At 59.9% G+C, this 26,942-nt stretch overlaps 1 protein-coding gene across 2 annotated transcripts in view; it reads right to left on the bottom strand.

The window, feature by feature from the left end:
• Nucleotides 4,413-26,942, bottom strand: part of PRR5 (proline rich 5) — a 53,471-nt gene continuing 30,941 nt past the window's right edge. For both annotated transcript variants that reach the window (XM_018048891.1, XM_018048890.1), the window contains 7 exons: nt 21,591-21,671; nt 18,166-18,214; nt 16,654-16,711; nt 11,961-12,052; nt 11,492-11,632; nt 6,868-7,003; nt 4,413-5,354 (listed from right to left, as the gene is read on the bottom strand). In XM_018048891.1, coding sequence (XP_017904380.1) covers nt 4,876-5,354; nt 6,868-7,003; nt 11,492-11,632; nt 11,961-12,052; nt 16,654-16,711; nt 18,166-18,214; nt 21,591-21,671 — 1,036 coding nt within the window. In that variant the 3' untranslated portion in view covers nt 4,413-4,875. The remainder of the gene's footprint in view (nt 5,355-6,867; nt 7,004-11,491; nt 11,633-11,960; nt 12,053-16,653; nt 16,712-18,165; nt 18,215-21,590; nt 21,672-26,942) is intronic.

Raw genomic sequence — 26,942 nt, 5'->3', positions numbered from 1 at the left:
TCTCAGTGGTAGGAGCATCTCTCAGTGGTAGGAGCATCTCTCAGTGGTAGGAGCATCTCACTGTGGCAGAAGCATCTCTCTGTGGCAGAAGCATCTCTGTGCAGTAGGAGCATCTCTGAGTGGTAGGAGCATCTCTGAGTGGTAGGAGCATCTCTGTGCAGTGGAAGCATCTCTTTGTGGTAGGAGCATCTTTGTGCGGTAGGAGCATCTCTGTGCGGTGGAAGCATCTCTAAGTGGTAGCAGCATCTCTGTGCGGTGGAAGCATCTCTGAGTGGTAGGATTATCTCTCAGTGGTAGGAGCGTCTCTCAGTGGTAGGAGCATCTCTGTGCAGTAGGAGCATCTCACTGTGGCAGAAGCATCTCTCTGTGGCAGAAGCATCTCTGTGTAGTAGGAGCATCTCTGAGCGGTAGGAGCATCTCTGTGTGGTGGAAGCATCTCTGAGTGGTAGGAGCATCTCTAAGTGGTAGGAGCATCTCTGAGTGGTAGGAGCATCTCTGTGCAGTGGAAGCATCTCTTTGTGGTAGGAGCATCTTTGTGCGGTAGGAGCATCTCTGTGCGGTGGAAGCATCTCTAAGTGGTAGCAGCATCTCTGCGGTGGAAGCATCTCTGAGTGGTAGGATTATCTCTCAGTGGTAGGAGCGTCTCTCAGTGGTAGGAGCATCTCTGTGCAGTAGGAGCATCTCTGAGTGGTAGGAGCATCTCTGTGTGGTGAAAGCATCTCTGAGTGGTAGGAGCATCTGAGTGGTAGGAGCATCTCTGAGTGGTAGGAGCATCTCTGTGCAGTGGAAGCATCTCTGAGTGGTAGGTTCATCTCTCAGTGGTAGGAGCATCTCCCTGTGGTAGGAGCATCTCTTGTGCCTTAGCAGCCTCCCTGTGCAATGGGAGTATCTCTATGGGGTGTGAGCATCCCTGTGCAGTGGCCACAGTAGTGGCAGCTTTCCCACCAGGCCTGTCATATGCGATGGTTTGAGGCACTGTTCCTGGAAAGAAAGCGTCTAGCTTGGTCCTCCCCACCTCCTGACAACTACATGCCTGCACTCGGTCGTTTAGTCAAGTCCAACTCATTGCAACCCCATGGACTGTAGCCCGCCAGGCTCCTCTGTCCATGGGATTCTCCCTGTAAGAATACTGGAGGGGTTGCCATTTCCTACTCCAAGGGATCTTCCCAACCCAGGGATGGAACCCGTGTCTCTTGCGTCTCCTGCATTGGCAGGCGGGTTCTTTATCACTGTCCTGCATGGGAAGCCCCGACAACTCCAGGAACTCCCAACATCCTATGACAAACTCCTTCTCTGTGTAATATGCCAGAGTCTGCTTCCACGGCTTGCAAATAAGAGCCCTGCCTGGCTCTGCACCCTCCTATTTCAGACTACCCTGTCCCCCCTCCCCTGCCCAACACAGGCTGACATAAATTCCTATGGTGAAAAGAGTAATGTCAGCATGAGAAATTTTTTTGTGACGATGTTGATGATACCTTACCTTTTTATAGCTTTTTACAGCTGTTAAAGCAATTCTGAGCACTGTGCAAACACATTCGTCAATGAGAAGGAGTCTTGGGGCTGAAACCATCAGTTCATTCACCCATTATCACCTTCAGGTCAAAACCCATTAAGTGCTCGCTGGGCTGCACACTCTGTCAACCGCACAGAGCTTCTTCGTGAAGGACGCTTCGTAACTCGGGGTTCATCATCTTACAGCCCCTGCTCTATGTGCGTCCACAGTGCACAGACGAGCAGAAAAACACCGCCAGTCACGGGATATTACATCTGGGAAGACCCTCACTACAGATCGGGAATCTGAGGGTGGGTGACTCGGCCCAATATGACATAGCAAGGTCATGACCAATTCAGGATCAGAACCCTGGGTCCTGGCTCTGCCCACGAGGGGGTATGCAACACATGTAAATATATAAAATGCCATCACCCAGTATCAGCCTTCTCCACATCCACAGACCACCCTCCTCTGGAGTGTTTGGGAAAGAGGAGTGTATCAGTCAGTCACACCAGGTATGCTGCAGTAACAAACATCCCCGGTCTCAGGGGCTTACACCAACCTGGGTCTACTTCTCATGCACGCTGCCCATCCGCAGCCCCCTGAGAACCGGCCTACTCTAGCAGCCCCATCTGGATACTGCTGATCTCCACGCAGAGAAAAGGAGAGCTCTGGAGGATCTCTGCCTGGCAAGGAAAAGATCCAGTGCCAAAGGGCCCCTTTGCTCAGAACTGGCTGGCCAGAGCTGGTCACAGCACACCACCTAGCCCCAAGGGGACTGGGAAGTGTGGGCCTTCTGTGCGCTTGGAACCTGAGAGCAGCTGGTATTGGATGTAGCTCACAGCACACGGGCCCCCAGGATCTGGCTGAAACGCAGATCCAGCACCAGCTGGTGTGGGCCGGTCTGAGACTCTGCATCTCAGAGCAAAGGGGAGCGTGGTCAGGAGGGTCCCCTAGAAAACCTACAACCAACCAACCAACAAAACACAAAAACAATGAGCCGGTCTCTCGAACCCCAGCCCTGGAGATGCAGACAGATGATCCACTGAAAAAGGGTCCATGCTAATCAACCTTCAGTAAACGATGGAACCAACATGGGCCGGACACTGAGCTGTGGCCGAGGGCTCAGTGGGAACAGGGTAGGGGGCCTTCCTGCTGTGCGGGGCTGCCTTCTTGTGGGGAGACAAGTTAATAATGAACCCATTTTGGCAGGAGGATCTCCTAAGAACTCATGAAGCAAAACCTTCGTGCCTCTCTCGGGCTCCAGGCAGCTATATTAATAGTTTTTCCAGTCTCTCTCCACTCTGCTCTTAAAGACAACCACATGTAAGCTTCTGATCCCACAGTTCCTGTTTTCAGGTCTGAATTTCAGACTGACCGGTGTTGTGAATTGGTGGGGAAACGGGTGGCAGGGGAGGGGTGGGAGAGCAGACCACGGCTCGGGGGTGGGAGGCGGGCAGACACAGGGCTACAGGCCTGCCTTGGCCACAGCTAGTCTGGAGCCTGGCCTGAGCTCCATGAAGGCCAAAGTGAGACATGGTCCGTGGTGAGACCTTGGGTGCAGGGTTTGGTTCTTGGAGGGGACACCTGGGTTTCACCTTGGACCAAGGCCCACATGTCTGTGATAGTTCTGTGGATCTAGAGGCACCAGAAATACCTGGTCTTTGAATCTGAGTTCCCTGGTCCCGAGTTTTCATTCATAATTTACCAATTCATAGCAAGACACTTTGATGCACAGCACCTTGAACTTTTTCTGAATAAGGTTGGGTATAAAACATGGACACGCTCATGGCAGCCTGCCCCTTAATGGGGGGCTTGGGGACAGCCCAGGCTGGAGGCCCTGCCTGAGTGCCCCAGAGCTGCTGTGGGACCTGGGTTCAGCACCTACACCCCCTGGGCTTCTGTTTCCCTACTGCCGTGGATGCGCGTCAGGTGTCTGGGGGTGCCCTTCCTCCCAAGGTGGAGCAACCTGTCAAAGAGCTCAGAGGCTCCTGCAGACAAAGGTCACGCCTGATCATGGGGCCATGTGCCAGCCGGTGTCAGAGTCCCCAGGGATCAGATGGGCCTGGGGTGCTAAGATCTCCAGCGCTGGGGAGGTGAGGGCAGAACAGGGCCTAATGGGCCCTCCCCGCCAAGGGCAGAGTGCAGGCAGCCAGCTCCCCACCTCGACCACCGCCCTCTGCCTGGTCCTTCAGTCTAGAGGGGACCCGTCCCATGATGCACTTGCCCCATCCCAAGCAGGTCCCAGGCCCGGCCCGGGGTTCCGTACAGGAGCTGGGAGCCAAGCGGGCTGCTTCAGCAATCTCAGCCTCACCAGCCAAGCTGAGTGGCTACATCCTTCTTGGTTCTCGGACCAGGAACAGGCTCCTGGCCCCATCTCCCAAGCCTGCTCTCTTGGCCACTTCTCCCAGGGACCTTCTCGGTGCTGGAGCGGTCACGAGGCCCCGTGTGGTCAGAACACCCCTAGATCAGACCGCGAAGCTGAGCCCCTGCACGGCCGCCCCCTGGGAACCCCACCCTGGGCTGGAGCAGGGGCTCCTGGCTTGTCTTCCACCAGGAGACACCGCACCCGACAGCTCCACGTGCAGACCCCCAGAGGCTGATGCTTGCCACCAGGCATCCACGTGGCAGTACCCATCACACCGGCTCACCCGCCCTGGGTCCATCCTGTTGTCTGCCCATACGTCACCCAGCCCTCACGTCCAGCGAAAAACTGACTCCACAGGAGGGGAGCCCTTGGAATGGGTCACGGTCTCCCCCTACCCCTGGCCAGAAGGCCCCCATCCGGCGGCTCAGAGCTGACCTGGGAGCCCGTCCCCTCCAAGAACAGGAAGGGGAGGCCCTGTTGAGCCGGTGAGTGGCCTGGGGCTGAAGACCCTGCAGAGATGTCCGCGGGGTCTGGTGTCACAGACACAGCTCCGGAACCAGGTAGACAGGTTTTATTCCACCCAATCCCTGCCCACAGCCGCCCTGGGCAGAGCAAGGGCAGGCTGCTTGGAGGGTCTGGGGCAGAGTGGAGTACAGGTGGTCTCGCTGTGGCCCCAGGCAAGTGACAGAGGGAAGGTGGGTCGGCCATCCACCCTGGGGTCGCTCCAGGGGCCTGGCCAAGCTGAGGGGTTCACAGTCTCCGTGGTGTGGATGCTGGAGGGCTGGGGTGCAGGCCATGCCCAGACGCACACAAGGCTGCCAGGCACCTGCTGGGCCCCCAACGCCCCAGAACAAAGGTGCTGGGGGTGGGTGGGGGAATCTGGCAACAGTCTTTCTGACAAAGACAGGAATGCCAAAGTGGCCGAGGTCGACAGGGGTCCGGACGGGAGAGTAGAAAACGCTCGCGCTCACGCATCGCACACACACGCGGATTCGGTAGAATCGCGAGGCTGGAGTCACACGACGCTCTGCCGGCCCCCCGCCCCCTCAAACTCGGACGCGCCTGAGCCTCCGCCCCGGCCAAAGTCAATGAAGATCCCCTCCGAATCCGAGTCGACCGACTCCAGGATCTGGTCGACCAGGTTCTCGGGGCTGGAAGAGGCCGGGGAGCCGCGGGCCGCGTCCGGGCCAGGCTTGGGGGGCTGGTTCGGCGGGTACAGTCTGTTGGGGCAGGGTCCCGACGGGGGCGACGACGGGGAGGTGCCAAAAGCACCAGCGGGCCCCGGGCCGGGCGTGTCGGCGAAGCCCTGGGGCTCGGGGCAGGACGTCATCTCGGAGACCGAGTGCCGCCGGATGCCCGCGCCGCCCGCCGCCGCGCCCTCGGCCTCGTGCTCCGCCACGGGGTTCAGCAGCGGCGTGTTGTAGCTCTTGGAGCGCACCACCGGGTTCTTGGCCAGGACGTCCCCTGAGCGGGAGCGCCGCAGGTAGTGCTTCTCTGCGGAGAGACAGGCGGAGAGGGCGTCAGCAGGCATGGCCGGCCAGGCGCGGAGCAAGCCCGGTTCCTGCAGCCACGACGCGCCCGGCTCTGCACCGAGCGGCCGCTCCAGGGAAGGGAGTCCGGGCCCCGCCCCCACGGATCCTGCGGCCATCCCTGGGGCGGGGGTCCCTCCTCCTCTCCGCGGCCCGCCCCCTCAGCCTGGACGGGGCGGGGCTCGACGGAATCGCCCGTTCGCACACGCGCACCTGGTGCCCGGGCCTCCTCGTTCCGACCCGCGGGAAGTCACCAGGCCCAAGCTCTTGCTACACGCCAGCACCTACCTAGGTGGACAGAGTCCCTACCCTCAGAGCTGCGGTCCTACTGTGTGTGTGTGTGTGGAGGGGGGAGACTAGAAACCCCTTTTGGGGGCCACAGCTCAGGCAGTGGCAAACGCTGAAATGGGGCAGAGCATGAGGGCAGGGCTGGGGTTTATTCTTAACCCCGGGGACAGGACGGCCAGGGGGGCGGGGCGCAGGCTCCCCAGCTCAGGACCTGCGGTTCCACGCAGCGACCACCAGGTGGCACGGATGAGCGTGGCCAGCGGCCCAGGGGCCATTCCTGGACCACGGGAAACAGGCTCCCTCTTGACCTGGCAGGGGTCTCGGGGTCCAGGGCCGCACGAGCCGGGGCGGCTCAAAGCTTTCCTCCAGCTGCTGGGGCCCACCTGAGCGGAGGCATGCCACTGGGCAGGTTTCAGACCTGCAGGTGGATGGGCCCTCCGGACATACAATGTACAGCTGGCCCCCGGGGTCCTCTTCACGTACCTCGTCCCAGGCCCAGGTCCTCCCTGCCCTTGAGCCTCCCGCCTGGCCTTCCCTGAGCGCCTCACCCATGGCGTGGGTCACTTCATGTCACCTGGCAGGGGTCACCTTGAGCACTCATCTGGGGATGATTTACTCACTTGTCTGCCTCCCCTGGTGGCAAGAACCCTTGACAGTGGGGTGTGGTCCCCCCTGAACCCCAGGACCAACAGCAGAAGCTGGCACCCAGCAGGTGCTCAGCTGACACTGCTGACTAAACCAAGGGGGCCAGCAGCCCCAGGACGCCCAGGCACGCCCACCCCATAATCCCTCCACACACCCCAGGAGCCCCCAAATAAGCCTGAATTTCTTGGGCTTTGGGTCATTGCACGTGCTAGGTCCTAGCAAAACCCCGACCCCAGGACTGAGCATGGACATGACTTCTGTGGCGGATGCAGGGGTCTCTGGGGGGCTCTCAGAGGAGCCACAAGCAACACCACTAATGCTGTCTGCCCACCAGGGCAGCCCTTAAAGGAGGGACCCCCAGGTGACCCACCCTGTATGCCCAGTGATCCGCACGCCACATGGCCGGTGGGTACTCGGGGCAGACCTGCTGCGTCTGCACCTCTGGTTCAGTGTGGCCTTTCACTGGAGGCTGGGGTTCCCAGGCAGGGGTGTGGATGGGGCCAGGGGCCACCCCGCCCTCCACCCCAGGCCCAGGCGACCCCTACCCAGGATGCAGGAGTGTGTGAAGGCCCCCTCGCCAGAGTAGAGGCCGTAGGTGCCCAGGTAGGGCGACACCACCTTCTGGATCAGCGTCTCCAGGCGCAGGTAGTCCTTCGTCACGCCCCGGGACTCGTGCACCCCCTGCGAGAGGGAGAGGGCAGGAAGGTCACTGGTCAGCCTATCCCCTGCCTCCCAGCCCAGCCGGGTGCAGCTCAGAGGCCACCACAAATGGCCCGACCCACCCCCTCTCTTCGGTCTTGGCCCCCATGGCAGGGGCCACCGCACCCTCCCTTTCCAGGCGTCTCTCCGGTTGGAACCTCTGAGCTTCTTCCTGCTTCAACGCTCTCGTGGAGGCCCGCTGCCCACAGCAGCCAGCTTGGCTGGGAGGCTGCGATGTCCATGGAGAAGGCTCTGAGGCCAAATCAGGCCAGGTACCCTGAACCCCCACCCGGACAGCTGTGAGCTGGCTTCCCAGAGGCTCTGGGCAGTCACTGGGGCCAAGCTCATCGCCGGGGCCCCCTACCTCACCCACTTGTCCCACGGAGCACTGCAGGCAGGCAAGGCTGCCCCCAGGGGCGGGGCCTAGGTCCAGGGCAGCATCTGAGCTGGGCGGTCAAGCCCCTCCCATCTGTTAGCACCATCCATCCCCCTCCCACACTGCCAGGTCCTGTCCAGCTCCTCCCAACACTTCCCCTCACCCGGAGCTTTGAAGGGCTTTCCACCTGCTCCCATTTCATTGGAACCAAGGCCTAAGGAACGAGGCTGCCCACGGGACAGCCTTGGTCTTGCCCACCCAGCTGTGAGCCCCGGCAGAGGGCTGGGCACATAGTAGGATTTAGTGAGCGCTGCTGAATGAAGAATGTTTCCGAATGAATGGATCATTCTCAAAGGACTGCCAGCAGTTAAGAAACAAGACACACCCAAGTTAATGTTAAATGATAGTTCAGAACAGGAACAGAATACAGCTCTATGCTGCCTATGAGAAAGCCACTTAAAGGGCAGAAACACACGCAGAGGAGAAGTGAGGGAATGCAAGAGATTAAGTGTGTTAACAGATCACAGCTCACCCACCACGGCAGGAAAAGCCATGTCAATTTCAGACTGGACCGACTTCAGACCAAAGAAATTTGGCAGGAGTAAGGAAGATCATTAGCTATCAATAAAGAGGTTGATTCTCCAAGTTGATACAACAGTCTCTAATGTGCACACACCTAACAGAACAGGAAACTACGGAGGCCAAAAGTGATGGGGCTGCAAGGAGAAACAGAGAAATCCATTCCCACAGCTAGCGGCTCCAGCACTGGTCTCGGAAATACATCCAGCAGAGAAAACCAGGAAGGACTCAGACGGACTCAACAACACCATCAATCAACCGATACAATCGACATCTATGGACAACTTCGTCCAACAGCAGAATCCACATTTTTCTCAAGCTCACATGGGACTAAAACAGACCATATTCTGGGCCATAAAACACAGCTCGACACATTTGTAAGGACAGAAATCAATGTCTACTCTCAGACCACAAAAGAACTAAACCAGAAACAGAATAACCGATCATCTCCAAATACACGGAGCTTAAACAACTCACTTCTGACTAACACATGGGTCAAAGAAGAAATCTCAAGACCTATTTTTAAATATTTTGAGTTAAATGAAAATCTAACATTCAAATTTATGGGCTGCATCAAAAGCAGTGCTTAGAGGGAAATTTAAAAGTACTGAATGGACACATTAGAAAATTTAAAAAGTCTAAAATTGACTGTCTAAGCTTCCACCTTAGGAAACTAGAAGCAGAAGCACAAGCTCAATCCAAGGTGAGCAGGAAAAAAGAAACAGAGCAGAAGTCAGTGAAATGGAAAACAAAAGTGGGTAGAGAAAACCAACCAAACCAAAAGCTTTGAAAAGATAAAAAAATCCACAAGCCTCTAGCCAAGCTACTGAAGAACAAAAGAAAAGATAAACATGACTAATATCAGAAATGAAAGAGGGGAGGACTTCCCGGGTGGGTCTGGTGGTTAAGACTCTGTGCTCTCAAGGCAGAAGGCATGGGTTCAGTCCTTGGTTGGGGAACTAAGGTTCTGCATGCCAAAACCCAACCCAAAGCAAACGAACAGAAACCCCCACAAATAAACAGACAAAACAAAGAAATGAAAGAAGGAACATCTTATTACAGACCCCAGAGTGACGTGCGCTCAGTCCTGTCCGACTCTCTGCGACCCCATGGACAGAGGAGCCTGGCAGGCTACAGTCCCGACTCAGCGGTGGAACCTGCATTGGCAGGAGGATTCTTCACCACGGGGCCACCTGGGAAGCCCTATGGATGCCCCCAGAAGTCATCCAGATGAACATGGAGGAACTGTCCCCGCCCCCAACCACAGCACCGTGAGTGAGGATGTTACTGCTGAGCTGTGCTGGCTGGTGCACAAACCGTATGTCCCTTCATTCCCAGGACTTGTTTATGAAGCCTGGTCTCTGCTCCCCACTGCACAGTGAGGAAACGGGGCCCCGGGGCTGGGTTATTTGGGTGAGCTCAGATGCAGGGCTTCTTCCCCGGTGGCTCAGACAGTAAAGAATCTGCTGCCATGTGGGAGACCTGGGTTCAATCCCTGGGTTGGGAAGATCCCCTGGAGAAGGGCATGGCAACTCACTCCAGTATTCTTGCCTGGAGAATCCCCATGGACAGAGGAGCCTGGCGGGCTACAGTCTGTGGGGCTGCAAAGAGTCGGACATGACTGCTATTCAGCTTCCAGGACCCCATGAAAAGGAACTGTGACTCCACAGGTGGAACTCAGCAGGCTGGGGAACTCAGTGCGCTTGGAGAACACAGCAGGCCCTCAACACACGCTGACCGGGTCCAGCTGGGGCTTGAAAACTGGGGTCAAGTTCACCGCGGGGCTGGGACAAGGCCATGCAAAGTGGAGGCCAAGGCAAGGGCATAAGGGCCGAGGCTGGTGTGCGGATGGCAGCCAGGCGGGGCAGGACGATGCTGGGGGAAAACGGGCCCAAGCCCAGAAGCTGCACAAGGCACAGGGACCACCAGGGGTCAGCACTGCCCTGGCTTGGCCCCCACCCAGGAGCTGCTCTGGGATCAAAGTGGAGTCGCTCAGACGTGTCCGACTCTACCACTCCGTGGACTATAGCCCACCAGGCTCCTCCATCCATGGGATTCTCCAGGCAAGAAAACTGGAGTGGGTTGCCATTTCCTTCTCCAGGGGATCTTCCCGACCCAGGGATTGAACCCGGGTCTCCCGCACTGCAGGCAGGCAGACCTCTTTACTGTCAGAACCACCAGGGAAGCCCTCCTGGGATCAAAAAGAAAAAAGAGTAAAAGTTAGTCCCACAGTCACGTCTGACTCTTTGAGATCGCATGGACTACCACCAGCCTGGCTCCTTTGTCCATGGGATTTTCCAGGCAAGAATACTGGAGTGGGTTGCTACTTCCTTCTCCAGGGGATCTTCCCAACCCAGGGATGGAACCTGGGTCTCCTGCATTGCAAGCAGATTCTTTACCAACTGAGCCACCAGGGAAGCCTGGGATCAAGGTGACACCTTATTCCTCAGTTAGAAATCCCAGTGTTGTCACTTCCTGCCCCCAAGAGCAAGCACCATGGAGGACTTGGCACCGGTTTCTTCCCATCATCCTTGAACTTGCCCCCAGGGAGGTGGTCCCACTCCATCACACAGATGAGGAGGTAGGCTGAGATGCAGCCTCCCTCCAGCTGCTCCCTGCCCCTCCCTGACCCAGGGCAACCCAGCCAGTTCAGTTCAGTCGCTCAGTCGGGTCCAACTCTGCGACCCCACGGACTGCAGTATGCCAGGCCTTCCTGTCCATCACCAACTCCCGGAGCTTGCTCAAACTCATGTCCATCCAGTCAGTGATGCCATCCAACCATCTCATCCTCTGTTGTCCCCTTGGATCAACAGCCCTGTCCATCAACAGAAACCCAGCCAGGTCGGACCTAAATCCCTCCGAAATGCCCACTGCAGGCCTGGCACCCTGCTTCACTGCCAGGACAACCAGTTCCCACCGAGAGTAGCCTCTGGACCCTTCAGCCCTCAAGGTTCATCAGCCCCTTCCTTGCTCTGCAATCTTCAACCAGCTGCCCTGGGTCTCCCCCCTGACCAACCTCACAGACCCTAATTTAGGAGGACTCGCGCATGCACGTCTGGGTTCAGGACAGTGAACTGGGTTTGGAGCCTGTCTGCTTCAGGCAAGCAAGGACTCTTCTTTTCCCTGTGAGCCTGTGAGGTGGGGTGGTTGATGATGCTCCCCCCGAGCTGTGACAGCAAGGTAAGCTGGCTCACTGTAGGGTGCCGTGCTCATGACGGGGGTGTGGTGGTTTGCAGAAAGGTCCAACAGGAAGGTCTGGAATTGCTGTAGGGAGTGGGAAGCGGTGGTCGCCAGCCCCACCGCTGGATGGGGGCATGTTGGGGCCCAGCCCCGGGGACACTCTGTCCACACACCCCGGCTTCCGGCAGGGTCCCAGGCCAGCCTCCTCCTCTGTTCCGGCAGCTTCCTCTCCCTCCCAGGTTCTTCCCGAGGGTCCCTGCTTGGTGGGTCTCACATGGACAAGAACCAGGCTCTGTCCCCAGGGAGCCTGCCCCGGTGCCTGGGGCCCCACCCACCTGCAGCACCAGCAGCATTTGCACGATGGCGGGGGGCACACGGGCGTGGGCCCGGGCCAGCGCGTCCTCCAGCTTCACGCCCAGGGTGATGGTGTTCCGAAAGTGCAGCAGGGCCAGCTGGCGCACCGACGGCTCCTTGCCCTGCAGACACGAGGCCACCTCTGTCACCGAGAGCCCCCAAGACACCGGGACGGACCCGCTGACCCCCAGGCCCCCGGCCACCCTGCCCTCCTCCCCAGACGACCATTGTTCCGAGGAGAGAGGGCCCCACGCAGCTTCCTTGGGAGAGGGAGGGGTGACCGTCACACACAGAGACCCTCCTGTGTGGGGTACTGAGCATTGCTCAGGTCTTCCTGGGGTCCTGGGGAGGGGGCTGCCTTCCGTCCCTCTCGGCAGGGGGCAGCACGTGCAGGCGCAGACGGCCCACGGAGAGCGGAGGCGCGCCCACCCCCGGGTCCGGGCCGCTCACCTGCACCGGGTAGAAGACCGCCTGCAGGGTGGGCAGCACGTCGCTGAAAAAGAAGTCCCAGGTCTCCGCGAGCGAGTCCAGCAGCTTCTGTCCTGTGGGCACAGGGACCGTCACCAGCACCCCAGGGGCACCGGCGGATACTTTCTGTCTTCCCAAGTCACGCATCCCCTCCTCGCACCCGGGGAGGGCGCGGTCCCCGAAGCTGACGCGGGGCTCTGGAGGTACTCCCCCGACCGGTTAGGTCGATAGACCGGGACCCCTTGCTTCTCCTCCTGGTGCCTCAGTTTCCCCACAAAAACAATGGGGCTTGTGTGTGGGGTGCTGCCCTGTGGCCCAGGGCATGGGGCTCCGTGCCCCCTCTGCAGGGGGCGTGGGTTTTATCCCTGGTTGGGGAACTAAAATCTGCAAACTGTGCGGTGCGGGGGCGGGGGTGGGGGGCGGGCGCGCGCCCCTGTTAATACTCCTCTCCCGGAGCTGACGGAAGGAAACTGGACAAAGCAGGGCCTGGGGCGGAGAGGGTATGGGTGTGTGTGTTCCTGTTTGCACCACACACAAGCCCCCGGGTGCTCCACTCACACCTCGTCTCATCCACTGCCCCCCGCCACCCTGTCTGTCTGTCTCCCCCAACAGACACTCGCAGGGCACCTACACTGTGCCAGGCCTGGCACCAGGGACCCAGCTAAGCCTGAACTGCCCGAGTCCCACCACGCTGACAGATAGCAGCAATCGGGACTGGGAGCGGTGGGGGGCAGGGAGTGACCCCACCAGGCAGATGAAGAGCTGGGCTTCGGAGAGGGTCTCTTCCTTCAGGGCCCTTGTCCCAACCACCTGGGGCTGCCTAGGGTGGGCCCTGGGGAGCCAGGATGACGGCCTTCAACAGCTGAAACCCGTCCCAGGCAGGAGGGAGTCAGGCAGGGAGGGCTTCCTGGAGGAGGTGCTAGCCGAGGGTTTGCCTGGTGAGCTGACACCCTCGGCACAGAAACCGCGGAGGCAGACACATGGGAAGCAGACATCTGGACAACAGGAAGGAGCGACGCCAGCCACAGGGTGGACAGACCCTCAGGGGAGGGACATTTTGAGGTACTCCTGCGCTGGCTCTGGGCATCCCCAGGAAACGCCAAGTGCATTCACCCTGCCTGGAACAAGCGGAGAGCCAGGGTGAAGGCTGCCGGCGTGTGTCGCTGAGGCCTCTGCTGCTGGCCGGGACCCCCAGCGGGAAGCCAGACCAGCTGTCGGCTGGGGACACAACGGGCGTGGTGGGTCAGTGTCCCTGGGAGCCGAGTGGCCAGGGCTGCAGACTGCAGGTTGGCCAGCCTCCCAGACCACACCACCCACACCCAGCTCCTGGAGGTTTCCCTGGGAACCAGGTTGGTGAAGGGCCCTTCCTTTTCAGTTCCCTTTCATTGCATTCTGGGGGTACCCCCCCACCTGTAAAGTCCCCTGGTCTGTGGAGGTGTCAGGCTCGGAGAGGGCAGCCTGGCAGGGGGAGGGTGACCGTGGGGAGGAGGGGGTCTCTGCATATGACCCGTCTGCCTGGTGGCCAGCTCCCGGTCTTCCCCGGGGGCTCCACGGCGGGCTGCATGGAACCCAGGACGGTGGGTGCCCACCCCCTGAGGAGCCTGGCCTGCACACAAAGGTCCCTTGAGGTCCCTGCCGTCGCAGGCGAGAAGAAAGGCGGCTCAGTTCCCGGGCGGCCGTGGGGCGGCTCTGGGCGCGCGCCAGGCCTGCGTCTGGCGGAAATGCAGGGGAAAAGGAGACCTTGTAAAACTGAGCACGGGCCCGGGCAGAGCAGCACGCAGACCAGGGGTCAGGAGGCTCGGCCCCGTCTCTTGGCTGGGCGCTCTGCCGCCCGGGGACTGGGGGCGGGGGGGCGCTGGGGTTGTCAGCGGTGAGGCAGGCACGTGGCGTTAAAGCCTGGCCCCGGGAAGCCCCCATCAGCCCAAGCCTCAGTATGGTCCTTTGTGAAATGGGCATGATCCGCGTGTCCACGCTCAGTAGGCTGAGCGCTGCCACGTAGCAGGCACTCGCTGTTAGCCTGACGCTGACCGGTGGACCTCTGTGGTTCGCAACCAACCCAGCAGGACCTGGACTGCCCAGGGGTTGGACAGCCCTTGAGCCGGTTCTGGGATGGGGGTCTGGTCAGCCTGTTTACCTTCCTTTGGTTTGATCATGCAGGCCTCGGAGACAGAGATGTGCCGGGCTGACCTCTGCTCAGGTCTCAGTCCGAGGCAGCCCGGGGACAGCAGTGACCCCAGGGCAGCTGGAAAGGCCACCGCAGGGGCTCAGAGGTGAGCGTGTGAGGGTCACTGCAGCGGAGGTGGGTGGCCTGACCTCTAACCGGCCGGGATTCCTGCAGGACAAGGCCGAGTCCAAGGCCTGGAGCCTACGCAAGACCCTTGGGTCCCCCTGAGACCCTGAGTGTCTGCCTGCTGAGAAATGACCCCAGCTGTAGCTGAGTCCTTGGAACTGTCACCTTGAATGTGTTCCCTGGAGGGAGGCTGCCATTTCAAGGCCCCTTGGAGCTTCCCACATTTCCAGGAATCAGTCTGCTCAGGAGCAACGTTCAAGGCCTCACTGGAGGCTGGAGTGGGCAGGTGGCAAGATCCTGGGGCTGCCCCGTGTGGGGCCACCTGCCTCCCAGCAGAGGCATGGGCTGAGGACATGGCTGGCCACAGGGAGCAGTCTTTGGGACTTAAACTGGGGTAGAAGGCAGTGGGGTGGGGTGGGCTCCCAAGGCTGCCTCTCAGGGTGTGGCTGGACCCTGTCCCCACCGCATGGGCTGAAGGAGGCCACATGTCCTCCTGAAAAGAGCATGTTTCAAGGCCTGACTCCATGCAGCCCTCGCTGACTGCCAGGTGGAGCCAACCCTCCCTTCCCCAGGGCCTCCCTTCCTCCTGACACCGATCACACTGGACTGTCGCTGTCTGCTCCATGTCTGTGTGCCCAGCTGGGCTGTTAGCCCCTGCCAGGCAGGGCCCAGGTCCACCTCCAGCTCCCCAGAGGCCCCCTCCTGGGGCCTGACCTGTAGTGAGTGCACTGATGGAGCCCACCTGACCCCCAGCACCAAGGTGGGGACAGAGGGAAATGACGTGTCTGTGGCTAGCTGGGGATTGGAGGCCAGGCCCTCTGGCCCCCAGCCTGGAGCTCCGTGCCGGTCCCCGAGGCCAGGGGAGGTTAGATGGGGCTAGTGCTCCCTGCTGGGTGGCCTGGTGGCCACAGCCACCATGGGCAAGACTCCACCAAGCTGCACAAAGCGCCTCTTCTCCAAAGGGCCCAGCTCCCTTGGGCCGGAGCTGGTGGGAGGGCAGGCATTGCTGGAATGTGCCGAGTCAGGAGAGGGGTGTGGGAGGGCCCCTCCGCCAGGAAATCCTCCTGCCGGCTCAGGTGCCACCTCCTCCAGGAAGCCCGCCCAGATCCCCAGTGGCCTGTGCCTCCTGTCCCCACATCTGTGGTTCTCACGGCCCTTCTCAGGCTCCTGCCTTGGCCGCTTCCACCCAACAGAAGCAGAGCTGGTGCAGAAGGGACAGAGGACACAGCTCTGAGTTAATGCTGAGTGTCCCAGGCCTCAGTCTCCTTCTCCCAGGGTCAGTGAGGATGTGAGGGGGAACCTGGAGCAGCAGAGAGAGGAGTGCAGATTCAGGCACCAGGCTGCTAGGGAGGGGCCATGTAGCCCGGGCGAGTGACTCAGCCCCCCTGTGCCTCAGTGTCCCCAGCGTTCAGTGGCTACAACGATGGAACCTTCTGCATGGGTCTGTCAGGCGAGTTGGGCGATGGAAGCTGCTGGGATGAGTTCAGCACAGGGGGGCGTGTGTGGGGCTTGGCTCTGGCACAGAGGGGCCTGGCCCGCATGGGGCGGGGCACACAGCTGGCCCGCAACAGCACGTAATCAGCTTGAGCTGGGTTCTCTGCATAACTCGATTCATCTCTATGCCAAGTCACCCCTACCAGGAGGCGAACACCCTGCATTTATCACCCTCCAGCCCACAAACATGGGGAACCCAATGTTTCTGGGATCTGGCCTGTCCTTCCAGAGCTCTGGGCCTGGTCAGGAGCCCCCCTCTCCTCACTGAGGGCCGCCATGGGTGGAGAGGCCAGCTGTGACTCCTGGCCTAGTCCCTAGAAGGGCAAAGGGGATATGCTCTGGACCCAGATGCCCTGGGTTCCAATCCCACCTCCACCTCTTACACACACCATGGTTCTGGATGAATTGAGGGCCACCATTGCCCTGTCCCCAGCTATGAAATGGGTACAATGACCCAGAGGCCTCACGGGGCCCCAAACCTCGGCCGGGAGCCCAGGTCAGCTGCTCCTCTGGATGGGGACTCCCCACTCTGCCATGTCCCAGGTCTAGACCACTCCCCATCTGGTCCTCAAAGATCCTGATGGGGGTTCTCCCAGGCTGCTGGGACGGGGTCCCTGGGGGCCAGAGAGCCTCGTGGGCAGTGAGGTGAAGCAGAGGCCTTCTCTCCGACATCCCTCGGCCCTCCAGGGCCCCATCAAGGTCCCTTCCCAAGATCAGATCTTGGCCCCGCTGCCCTCGAGGCATCACTCCTGCCGCTCTGAGCCCCCTCGCCTGGGAGGGCCACCCCACCTCCCCAGAGCCCTAGGTGGAGCCCAGGTGAAGCCAGGGTGCCCAGGCGCCACGCCCTCAAGCAGCCAGCAACTGCTCCTGGCCCCGAGTCACCACACTCACCCTCGTAGAAGCGGATCTTGTCTCGCAGGATCACCATGCCTTTCGTCAGCAGCTGGTTCTGCAAGGCACACGTGGAGATGCCATCACCGCCCCGGGGTGGGGCGGCCCAGGGCCCCCAACACTTCCCAGCAGGCAGCCGAGGCCCCGAGGGGGAGGGGCCCACTGATGACCCACAGCCCGCCTGCCCCAGAGCTGGGATCTCAGCTCCCCTAGTGGACACGGGCGACTGACCCAACCAGGTTGTTCTGAGACAGAAGTGGGTAAGGAACCCCCAACCTGCCCCCCAGAGACAGGCCAGGCCGGGGTCTCCCGCTCCAGGCTGAGCGGGTGGGCAGGTAGCTGCCCCTGAACCCCATGTGGAAGGAGGGTCTTTCAGGCAAGAGGGGCTCCGTGACCGAAGGATGGAGTGAGCGTGGCCATGGTCCACCTGAGGCTCAAACGGCAGACCCCGGGACTACTCCTCGAGCAACACCAGGTGGCCTTCGCAACAGCTGGAGCGGCCAGAGGGCGGGAACAGTCCGGGGGTCGAGGACCCGGGAGCAGCCCCGGCCCACAAGGGCACGTCACTCAGCTGCAGAAAGGGACGGGGCTCTGACAGGCAAGACGTGGAGGAGCCTCGAAAACGCCGTCCTCGGTGAGAGAGGCCAGGCTAAAAGGCCACGGCTACGCAGTCCCACCGATGTGAAATGTCCACACAGGCGGATCCAGACAGAAAACAGATCAGTGGTGGCCTGGGGCTGCAGGAAGAGGGGAAGGGGGTCGAGGACAGGGTCTCCCTTCGGGGTGACGGAAAAGCCCTGGGATCGGACAGTGGGGACAGCTGTCTGTGCCCCCGAGAAGAGCTGTGAGTATGCTGAACACCACCTCACTGCGCACTGTTCAGAGGACAGGCCATGCAATGTATCAGTTCACACCTCAATAAAGCTGTTAAGTGGAAAACCAACCCTACACCCACAGGATGGGGAGGAGCCCCAGGCCGGTTCTCACCTCCCCTCTCCCGGGGGGGGGGGGGGTTGGGGAGCCTGCATGAGGACACCCCTGCATGCACCACCTCGGCCTTCCTGCCTGTGCGACCTCGGGGGCCCCGGGGCCCAGTGTGTTCATTCTGTTTGCAGGCCTGTGGCTTCTGCAGCACCTGGGAAAGGGTGACCTCGGTGCCACGCTAACACTGTCACCACACGGCTCAGGGCGACACGGCCCAGGGCTTGTAGATGAAGAACACTGGGACTCTGGAAACCAACCCTGATCTTCCAGGAAGAGGCGGGCAACCAGTCACAAAAGTGACCTCGAGCCCCGTGCCAGGCAGGGTTCTGAGTCCTCACCTGCCTCTGATCGCGTAAGCGGCCCAACAACCCAAGCTGGCTGGCTGGGGAAACTGAGTCACACCCAGGTAGACACCTCGAGCCCAGCGCGCCACGCGCCCACCAGGAGCAGGCACCCTCTTCCTACCCCGTCTTTTCCGGCCGACTCAGGAAGCAACCCCGGGCCGGACGGGGAGCAGAGCACACCCACCTGTAGGTACTCCGTGAAGAAGGACCCCAGCTCCGTCTTCAGCAGCTGCCTGTGGGGGTTGGGGGGAAGGAGTCAGAGAACCCACGGTGCTGGTGAGGGTGGGGGTGGGGTGGGGGCCGCCTGCAGCGGGAGACCAACCCCCTCGGCCCAGAAACCGGAGGATGTGGCCAGATGCTTCTCCAAGATAGACGAGTGGCCAGTAATGCGGGGGAAGACGTTATCAGTCAGGTCAGGGGAAGGCTGACCACTGCCAGTCACCGTTGGAACCAAACCCAGACCCCGATACCCACCCCGGCACTGTTAGAATCAAGGCCCCAGGCTGTAACACCTGCCGGGGAGAAGCTGGGGAAACCGACCCCTCACACTCGGTGAGGAGGAACACAAGACGGCGCGGCCACTGCGGACAAGGGCTGGGCAGCTCCTCAAAAGGTTCAGTGTAGACCTGAGGTTCGGTGTGGACCCCCGAACCCCACCCTTAGGTGCAGACCCTGGAGCAGCGGGAACAGAGATCCACGCGAGGTCTCCTACACGGATGCTCCCAACAGCCGAAAGGTGCATACCACCCAATCGTCTGTCAGCACAGGACTGGGGAAACAAAAGGGCGTGTTTTCATACAATGGGGTATTATCCAGGCATAAAAAGAAGTGAGGCGCTGATACCTGCTCCAGCCCAGTCAAGCCCCGGGCGTGGAGGAGCACCGGACTGAGGGCAAGAAGCAGACGCCAAGGCCATGCGCATTATCCTATGACTCCATTTATAGGGAACATCTGGGCAAACCCATGCAGATGAGGTGGGCTGAACCTCCCAGCAGCCGGCGGCGGTGGTGGGGGGTGATAGGGAGTGACTGTTAAGGGGTCTGGGTGGGGAGGGAGGGGTGGGGGGTGATGAAAACGTCCTGGAATTAGATAGTGGTGATAGTGGTACAAGCTGTTCAGTTCAGTTCAGTCGCTCAGTCGTGTCCGACTCTGCGACCCCATGAATCGCAGTCTACCAGGCCTCCCTGTCCATCACCATCTCCCTGAGTTCACTCAGACTCACGCCCATCGAGTCTGTGATGCCATCCAGCCATCTCATCCTCGGTCGTCCCCTTCTCCTCCTGCCCCCAATCCCTCCCAGCATCACAGTCTTTTCCAATGAGTCAACTCTTCGCATGAGGTGGCCAAAGTACTGGAGCTTCAGCTTTAGCATCATTCCTTCCAAAGAAATCCCAGGGTTGATCTCCTTCAGAATGGACTGGTTGGATCTCCTTGCAGTCCAAAGCACTCTCAAGAGTCTTCTCCAACACCACAGTTCAAAAGCATCAGTTCTTCGGCGCTCAGCCTTCTTCACAGTCCAACTCTCACATCCATACATGACCACAGGAAAAACCATAGCCTTGACTAGATGGACCTTAGTTGGCAAAGTAATGTCTCTGCTTTTGAATATACTATCTAGGTTGGTCATAACTTTTCTTCCAAGGAGTAAGCGTCTTTTAATTTCATGGCTGCAATCACCATCTGCAGTGATTTTGGAGCCCAAAACACTAAAGTCTGCCACTGTTTCCACTGTTTCCCCATCTATTTCCCATGAAGTGATGGGACCGGATGCCATGATCTTCGTTTTCTGAATGTTGAGCTTTAAGCCAACTTTTTTGCTCTCCTCTTTCACTTTCATCAAGAGGCTTTTTAGTTCCTCTTCACTTTCTGCCATAAGGGTGGTGTCATCTGCATATCTGAGGTTATTGATATTTCTGCCGGCAATCTTGATTCCAGCTTGTGTTTCTTCCAGTCCAGCGTTTCTCATGATGTACTCTGCATAGAAGTTAAATAAGCAGGGTGACAATATACAGCCTTGACGTACTCCTTTTCCTATTTGGAACCAGTCTGTTGTTCCATGTCCAGTTCTAACCATTGCTTCCTGAGCTGCATAGAGGTTTCTCAAGAGGCAGGTTAGGCGGTCTGGTATTCCCATCTCTTTCAGAATTTTCCACAGTTGATTGTGATCCACACAGTCAAAGGCTTTCGCATAGTCAATAAAGCAGAAATAGATGTTTTTCTGGAACTCTCTTGCTTTTTCCATGATCCAGCGGATGTTGGCAATTTAATCTCTGGTTCCTCTGCCTTTTCTAAAACCAGCTTGAACATCAGGGAGTTCACGGTTCACATATTGCTGAAGCCTGGCTTGGAGAATTTTGAGCATTACTTCACTAGCGTGTGAGATGAGTGCAATTGTGCAGTAATTTGAGCATTCTTTGGCATTGCCTTTCTTTGGGATTGGAATGAAAACTGACCTTTTCCAGTCCTGTGGCCACTGCTGAGTTTTCCAAATTTGCTGGCATATTGAGTGCAGCACTTTCACAGCATCATCTTTCAGGATTTGAAACAGCTCAACTGGAATTCCATCACCTCCACTAGCTTTGTTTGTAGTGATGCTTTCCAAGGCCCACCTGACTTCACTAAAAACCACTCATCTGTACATTGCAAAAGGATAAATTGTATCTTAAAAAAAAACAAACATATATGGGCTTCCCTGGTACCTCAGACAGTAAATAATCTGCCTGCAATCAAGGAGACCCAGGTTTGATCCCTGGGTCAGGAAGATCCCCTGGAGAAGGAAATGGCCACCCACTCCAGTATTCTTGTCTGGGAAATCCCATGGACAAAGGAGCCTGGTGGGCTATAGCCAATGGGGTGCAGAGTCAGACACGACTGAGCGACTCACACTTTGACGGGCCATCTTAGGCCTTCGGGGGGGGGGGGTGACCTTGTCCCAGGCCCTCGTTTACTCCTGCCCTGAGCTGACGAAGAGGTTTGCTGCCTGTTTACCCCAGGGTGCAGGGACAGGGTGGCACCGGCCGGGGCATGAGGGAGAAAGAGCACGGAGGTGGGAAATGCCTCCTTGCACAAGGTAGTAGCTGTGAGACCCTGGGCAAGTCTCTCGACCTCTGAGCTTCAGCCTCCTCCGCTACAACGTAGGACTAATGCCTCGGCCTTCCCAGATGCCCTCGACGCTGGTCTGTCCCAGCTCCCGCAGCCGAGCTCAGTTCTCAGCCTTTGGCAGGAAATAAGGGGCGTTCAACTGGGCTGTAATGGCCTTTCTGGGAACAAAACTCCCGTCATTAGGCAGGTGGGTCCTTCCTCTCGTACCAGAATAAATATCCTTCGCGATGCTCAACGGCAGCTGGGAATGTGGGCGTCATCTTGAGCCACTGCCCAAGTCCCTCCCCGTTTCCCCTGCAAAGCGGTCCTGGACCAGAGAGTGGGGTGCGAAGGCCATGGGACACAGCTGGGGTCAAGGGTCACAGAGCGGTCACCGCCCACCTCAGCTCTAAGGGTGGAACCTGGGGCTAGAGGACAGGGGGGCCTGCCTGGGGTGCCCCCTTCCTAGCACGGCCCTCCTACCGCTCCCAGACCCGGGCCCGCTTGACGGGACAGACGGCCACTCACCGGACACCTTCGTTCAGGCTGAAAAGCTCCTGGTCCGGCAGCCCCTTGCGCTGGAAGACGGCGATCACCCCGTTGTGGATGCTGAAGGGGAGGTTGGAGGGGGAGAAGAAAGGGTTGCTGACCAGAGGTCCTGAGCCCCAGCCTGCCTTCCCTCTCCCTTGGCGCCCCGCCTGCTCGGCTCGAAGCTGGGCAACGGCCTCTTGCAGAGAAGGCAGGCCTGGAGCACACAGATCGGCTGCCCCACGGGACCCCATCGGCCCCAGAGCCTCAGATCCCATCTCGAGCTCCAGCCCTGTCACGTCACCGAGCTCCCAGGTACCTTCCACACACTCTGCCTCCCTTCCCGTATCCCTGAACCCTCTGCGCCCAGGCCAGAAACTAGGGAACACCCTCTGATGGCCTCCTGCACCCCCAAAGATAACCACCTTGTGCTTCCAGGTGCCTTTGAGCTGGCCCCTGACCGCCTGAACTGGGAATCTGCGTTGTCTGCACCTGGCCCCACTGGGGAAGCTGCCCTCACCGCAGGGCCTTTGCATACGTCCTTCCTTCAGGTCCCAGGTGGTCTGTGTCTACCTTCCATCAGTGTGCAGCTACGTGTTTATAGGTGACTTGTTTCATCGACTGGTTCCCACCACTATCTATAAACCTCAGAGCACAAGGCCTTGTGCCATTAGTGGCTGCGTGCTCTGGCCTGGCTCAAAAGTGAGCCTGGTAAATGCTGTTCGGTCTTTAAGTCGTGGCCAACTCTTTGTGACCCCATGGACTGCAGTGTGCCAGGCTCTTCTGTCCTTTACCATCTCCAGAAATTTGCTCAGATTCAAGTCCACTGAGCTGGTGATGCCATCCAGCCACCTCATCCTCTGCTGCCCCCTTCTCCTTTGGCCTTTAATCTTTCCCAGCATCAGGGTCTTTTCCATGAGTTGGCTAGTGACATTCATCCTGACTCTCCCTGGCCCTACACATCCAGCTGGCCCTTAAGCCCTGCCCATCTCTACCCCTGAGATCTCCGCTGCACTGTATCTTTCCTTCACACTCACCTGACCTCTGACTGCACAGCCGGCCTCCTCACTGCACCCGCCTCCACCCAGGGCCCTGCAGATACAGCCTAAAGCCTGAATGTGGCATCCAAGGCTTGTCTGGGATGGTTCCTCCCAACCAGGCAGAGTTCCGGTGCCATACCTTAGGGTCTTTGTATTCATTTCTCCTATGGGGGTGGGTGGTCCTTATGCTATCTACTAAAGTGAAAGTGAAAGTAAATGTGAAGTCGCTCAGTCATGTCCAACTCTTTGTGACCCGGTGGACTGTAGCCCGCCAGGCTCCTCTGTCCATGGGATTAGGCAAGTAACTATTCACGCTGGAGCTTTGGCTCAGGGGCCACCGCCTCCAAGAAGCCCTCCTGACATCCTCTCTTTCCCTCATGTCCTGCAGACTCACGTCCTGGCACTTTGCCGTTTACTTCCATGTTAGCTCCTGCCACCGGCCATAAGCTCCCAAGAGTGAGAATCAGGGCTGGTGGCTCCACCGCCCTCCACTTAGGACCCGGTTGCTGCTGTAAGGCTCAGCACCATAGACTGCTTCCTGGTGTTTAGGGACAGCTGGACACCTGTTGCTGTGCACACCATGGAGGAGGCGGCGGCTACCAAGCTCCCAGAGCCCTTGTCTGCTCTCCCCAGCCCCACCATTCCTAGTAACGTGGACTGGCCACCCACTTTGCAGATGAGGAAACTGAGGTTCAGAGCGGCCAGGTTCCAGGAGGCCACTGAGTGCCCCCAACAGCTGTCCCTACTTTCTGTGGAGCCAGCAGTGGGCAGGGCTTCCAGCTCGCACCCTAGAAGGGGCAGGGCAGGGGCAGGGCCCCCACGCCCCGGGTGGGTGAAGGCAGCTCTGAGCAGTGCAGGGACACGCCTGGGGACCAGGCCAGGTGCCTCGTCCCCTGACCTGAGGCCCGACCACCCAGGGGCGGGCTGCTGGAGTGCTGCTTATTCACGTGGCCAGGGCCACACGCTCTCCCACTTGTTTCCTGCCTGAGAAATAGGGGTCACAAGCGTGACTGCCCCCAGGACCGGGGGGATGAAAGCCTGGCCAGGCCCGAGCCTCAGTGTGGTCCCGGCTGGGATCGCGCTCGCCTCCAGCAGGAGGCCTGTGTGGACCCGGCCTACAGCTCTAACACAGGCAGGCTGTTCCCCATTTACAGGCTAAAAAAAGTAAGAGTCTGTTGGGAAGTCAAACGGCGGCAGGAAGCCGGACAGCAGCTGCCACCCTGAAATCTGAACAGCCGGGGACTTGCGCCTGGTGGGGTTGTAGGGGGTCAGCCCCTCCCAATCCTGCCAGAGGCGGGAGCCCAGGGCGCTGGCACGTGGGGCCCTGTGGGGCCTGGCCACTTCGGAGGCTCAGAGGGGCCTAGCTGAGTCCTCCCTGGGGCCCAGGCCTCCGTCAGGCTGAGGGGACGGCCTGGGGGAAGGCCTCGTCAGCCTCCCGGGCCTGGTCCTGCTGTTCTCAGCAGCCTCTTCAAATCCTTCCTCCTGCCTCCAGTGAACGTTCTGGAGGAACCCCAGCCCGCTCTGGTCCGCCACCCAGAGGCCACCCTAACCACATGGCTTTGGATGGGAAGACCGGCTTTTGGGGGAAGCCTTCCAGAGGCCCTTGGGGGTCCAGCACCCACTGGATCACCTGCACCGCCCCCTATCCCGCCTCAGGCCTTCATCCTTGCTATCCCCTCTCCTGCAGGCTCACCATGAAGTCAGGACCCTCTCCCCTCCCACCTGTGTGGGGAGTGTATTTGACCCTATCTTCTTCTGCAAGAGGAGAGGTCTGTCTGGATCACTGCCTGCTTCTCGCAGCCCAGGCCTCACACGGCTCTATGTGTATGTGAGCAGCGCCCTGCCCAGCCCTGGGGTCCCCCTTGAGTTCCCCAGCCATCCTGGCCTCCTGCTCTGTGGACCCTGATGCTGCCCCACCCACCTCTAGCCCCAAGGCTGGTCTCAGTTTGCATCCCAGCCCTGGGTTCCCCGGCTGCACACCTCTGCCAAGATTGGACCGCTCGTGCCTCAGTTTCCCCATCCATACAATGGGACTCATATAATCACAGCCGCTGTAGGAGACACTGGGAAACAGACAGCACCCTGTGGGGTTACATGTGTCACACACACAGCATCAGAGTTGACTGCGGGGGTGGGGGGGGGGCAGGGGTGCTCCTAGAAGCATCCCCCACGGCTCTACCATCTGCCTCGGGGTTTTCTCCATCTCCTTCTAGCCATGGATGAGGTGGGGATTACGATAGCCCAAGCTGCAGAAGGAAGGTGAGGCTCAGAGAAGCCAGGGCACACCCAGCGTCATACAACTTGACGCTTGGTGGGGCCAGAAAGGAGCCCGGGGCCCACCGTCCTCCCACCCCACGTGGCTGCTCCAAATGGGGGTGGCGGCCAGGCAAGGTCCTGCCGCTTCCCATTTCTCTGCAGCTGACGTTCCACGCAGTTTCTAAAGTTTTGAGTTGGGTCAAGAATAAAGCCTTGCTGGGATAGAGAGGAGACCAGGGCAGGGGTGGGGTGGCGGAGAGAGGACGGGAGTGGAGAGGCAAGGCCCTTGTGGGACTTCTCCCCTCAAACAGAAGTGAAACCCCAGCCCGTGGCCTCCCCGAGCAAGGCAGGCAGGCCCAGCTGGGACACGGGCAGTGGCCCAGTGGAAACCGCAGGCGGCCAGGGGCCCGAGTGGAGGCTGACCCAACACCTCCTCTTGCTGGGAGGCCCTCTCCAGACCTCCCGCCCATCTAGGGAGACAGGACGGCAGGAACCAGTCTCAGCACCTGTCATCCGAGCACAGGGCAAGGAGAGAAGCCCAGGACCCCTGAGTGAGGCTCCACGGCCCCCACGATGGGGCCCAGACCTGCTGCCCTCAGGGCTGGCCGGGGTCCCCGTGCTCAGGCGGGGGGAGGCAGGGCTGACTGTGGGGCTCCGGGGGCACCTGCCTTGGCTGCCCTGGCGTGGGGCTGCCAGCAGGTGGGAGCCCAGCAGGGCAGGACCCTGGCCGCACCTCTCCCTGTCACTCATCTGTCCGTGTAGGAAACCCTGGCAGAAAGTGAGCAGGCGACAAAGCCCTGGCAGGTCACACAACACGTCTCCAGGGGTTCCTGGGAAGGCTGGGGCCACGGGCGAGGTCTGGAGGTGGAGGCCTGCTCTGCTCCGGACCTGCCTCTGGAGCCTCAGGAAACAAGCGAGGAGTACAGGCCTCCGCCAGGTGTGCCCCTCACCCTCTTAACTGCCTGGTGCCCCAGACTGAGCAGGTAGGGGCGGCGGGGATGCCAAGCACAGGCTCCCACTGGCCTCCCCCTCCGGCTCCCAAACACCCGTCACCCTGGAGGCTTCAGCCAGCCTCCTTCGGCCACCCAGAGACCCCCATGAAGTGGTGGCAGGAGCTCTGAACTTAGAACTGGACAGGTCTCCTCACCTCCGAGCCTCAGTGTCCTCATCTGCAAGGTGGGGACAGGAGTCCCACCTTGCAGGCTGCTGCAGGGAAGGAAGGCAGCCTTTTCCATGCCCAGGGTTGGGACAGGGCCCAATACCGGTTGGGGGTGGGCACCCCCATCGGAGGGATGCGGCATTCAGGGCCCAGGAGGAGAGCTGGGCGCAGGACACTCTCCGCCCCCCGCCTCGCCCCTCCAGGACCAGGGATGGGCGGACGAGCAGGGCGGGCTGCAGCCTCTGGGCTCCCACTGCCAACCCCCGCCCGGCCTGGCCCCAGTGGACACGAGCCCTGGGCCGTGGCTTCAAGTCAGACCAGGGTTCAGACCCAGCATTAGCAGGGGCTCTTGGTCAAGTCCCTCTCCTTCTCTGGCCTCGGTTTCTCTGAAGGCCGCCACTGCAGCCTTGGAGACAGGCTGCAGGAATGAGAGGGCCCCGGCCCTGCATTGCATGGGCACCCACAGCTGGAAGGCAGGCAGGCGACTGGCTCAGGCATTCGGGTGACGAGTAGGGCTCCCTGATAGTCTATACCTGTGGCCCCAATGCAGGACTCAGGCCAGGGTTTGGGGGGCTCTGCCTGTCCCCCAGCTGGCCCCTCAGCTCAGGGACATGACCTTTGTGCAGCTCGACGCCCTGCACACACAGAAGGGTCCAGACTGAGCGAGGTGCTACCTGGGGCCAGCACAAGGACAGACAGGGACAGAGCATGCCACCTCCCAGCCCCTGGGGAGGGGACGAGGGGCTGTGGGTGGGGTGACAGGTGAGGCACCTAGCCCTCTGCAGGGCCAGCCCTGGGACGGGCCCAGGCACAAGCCCACCCTGGAAAGCAGCCGCAGGGGCTTAGGAAACAGCTTTCGACGGTTCTGCTCTAGTTTCTGGTTCATGAGTGCGGCCC

Source organism: Capra hircus, chromosome 5 (assembly GCF_001704415.2).
Source record: "Capra hircus breed San Clemente chromosome 5, ASM170441v1, whole genome shotgun sequence".
Taxonomy (NCBI): domain Eukaryota; kingdom Metazoa; phylum Chordata; class Mammalia; order Artiodactyla; family Bovidae; genus Capra; species Capra hircus.
This window is presented reverse-complemented; position numbering and strand designations above follow the sequence as displayed.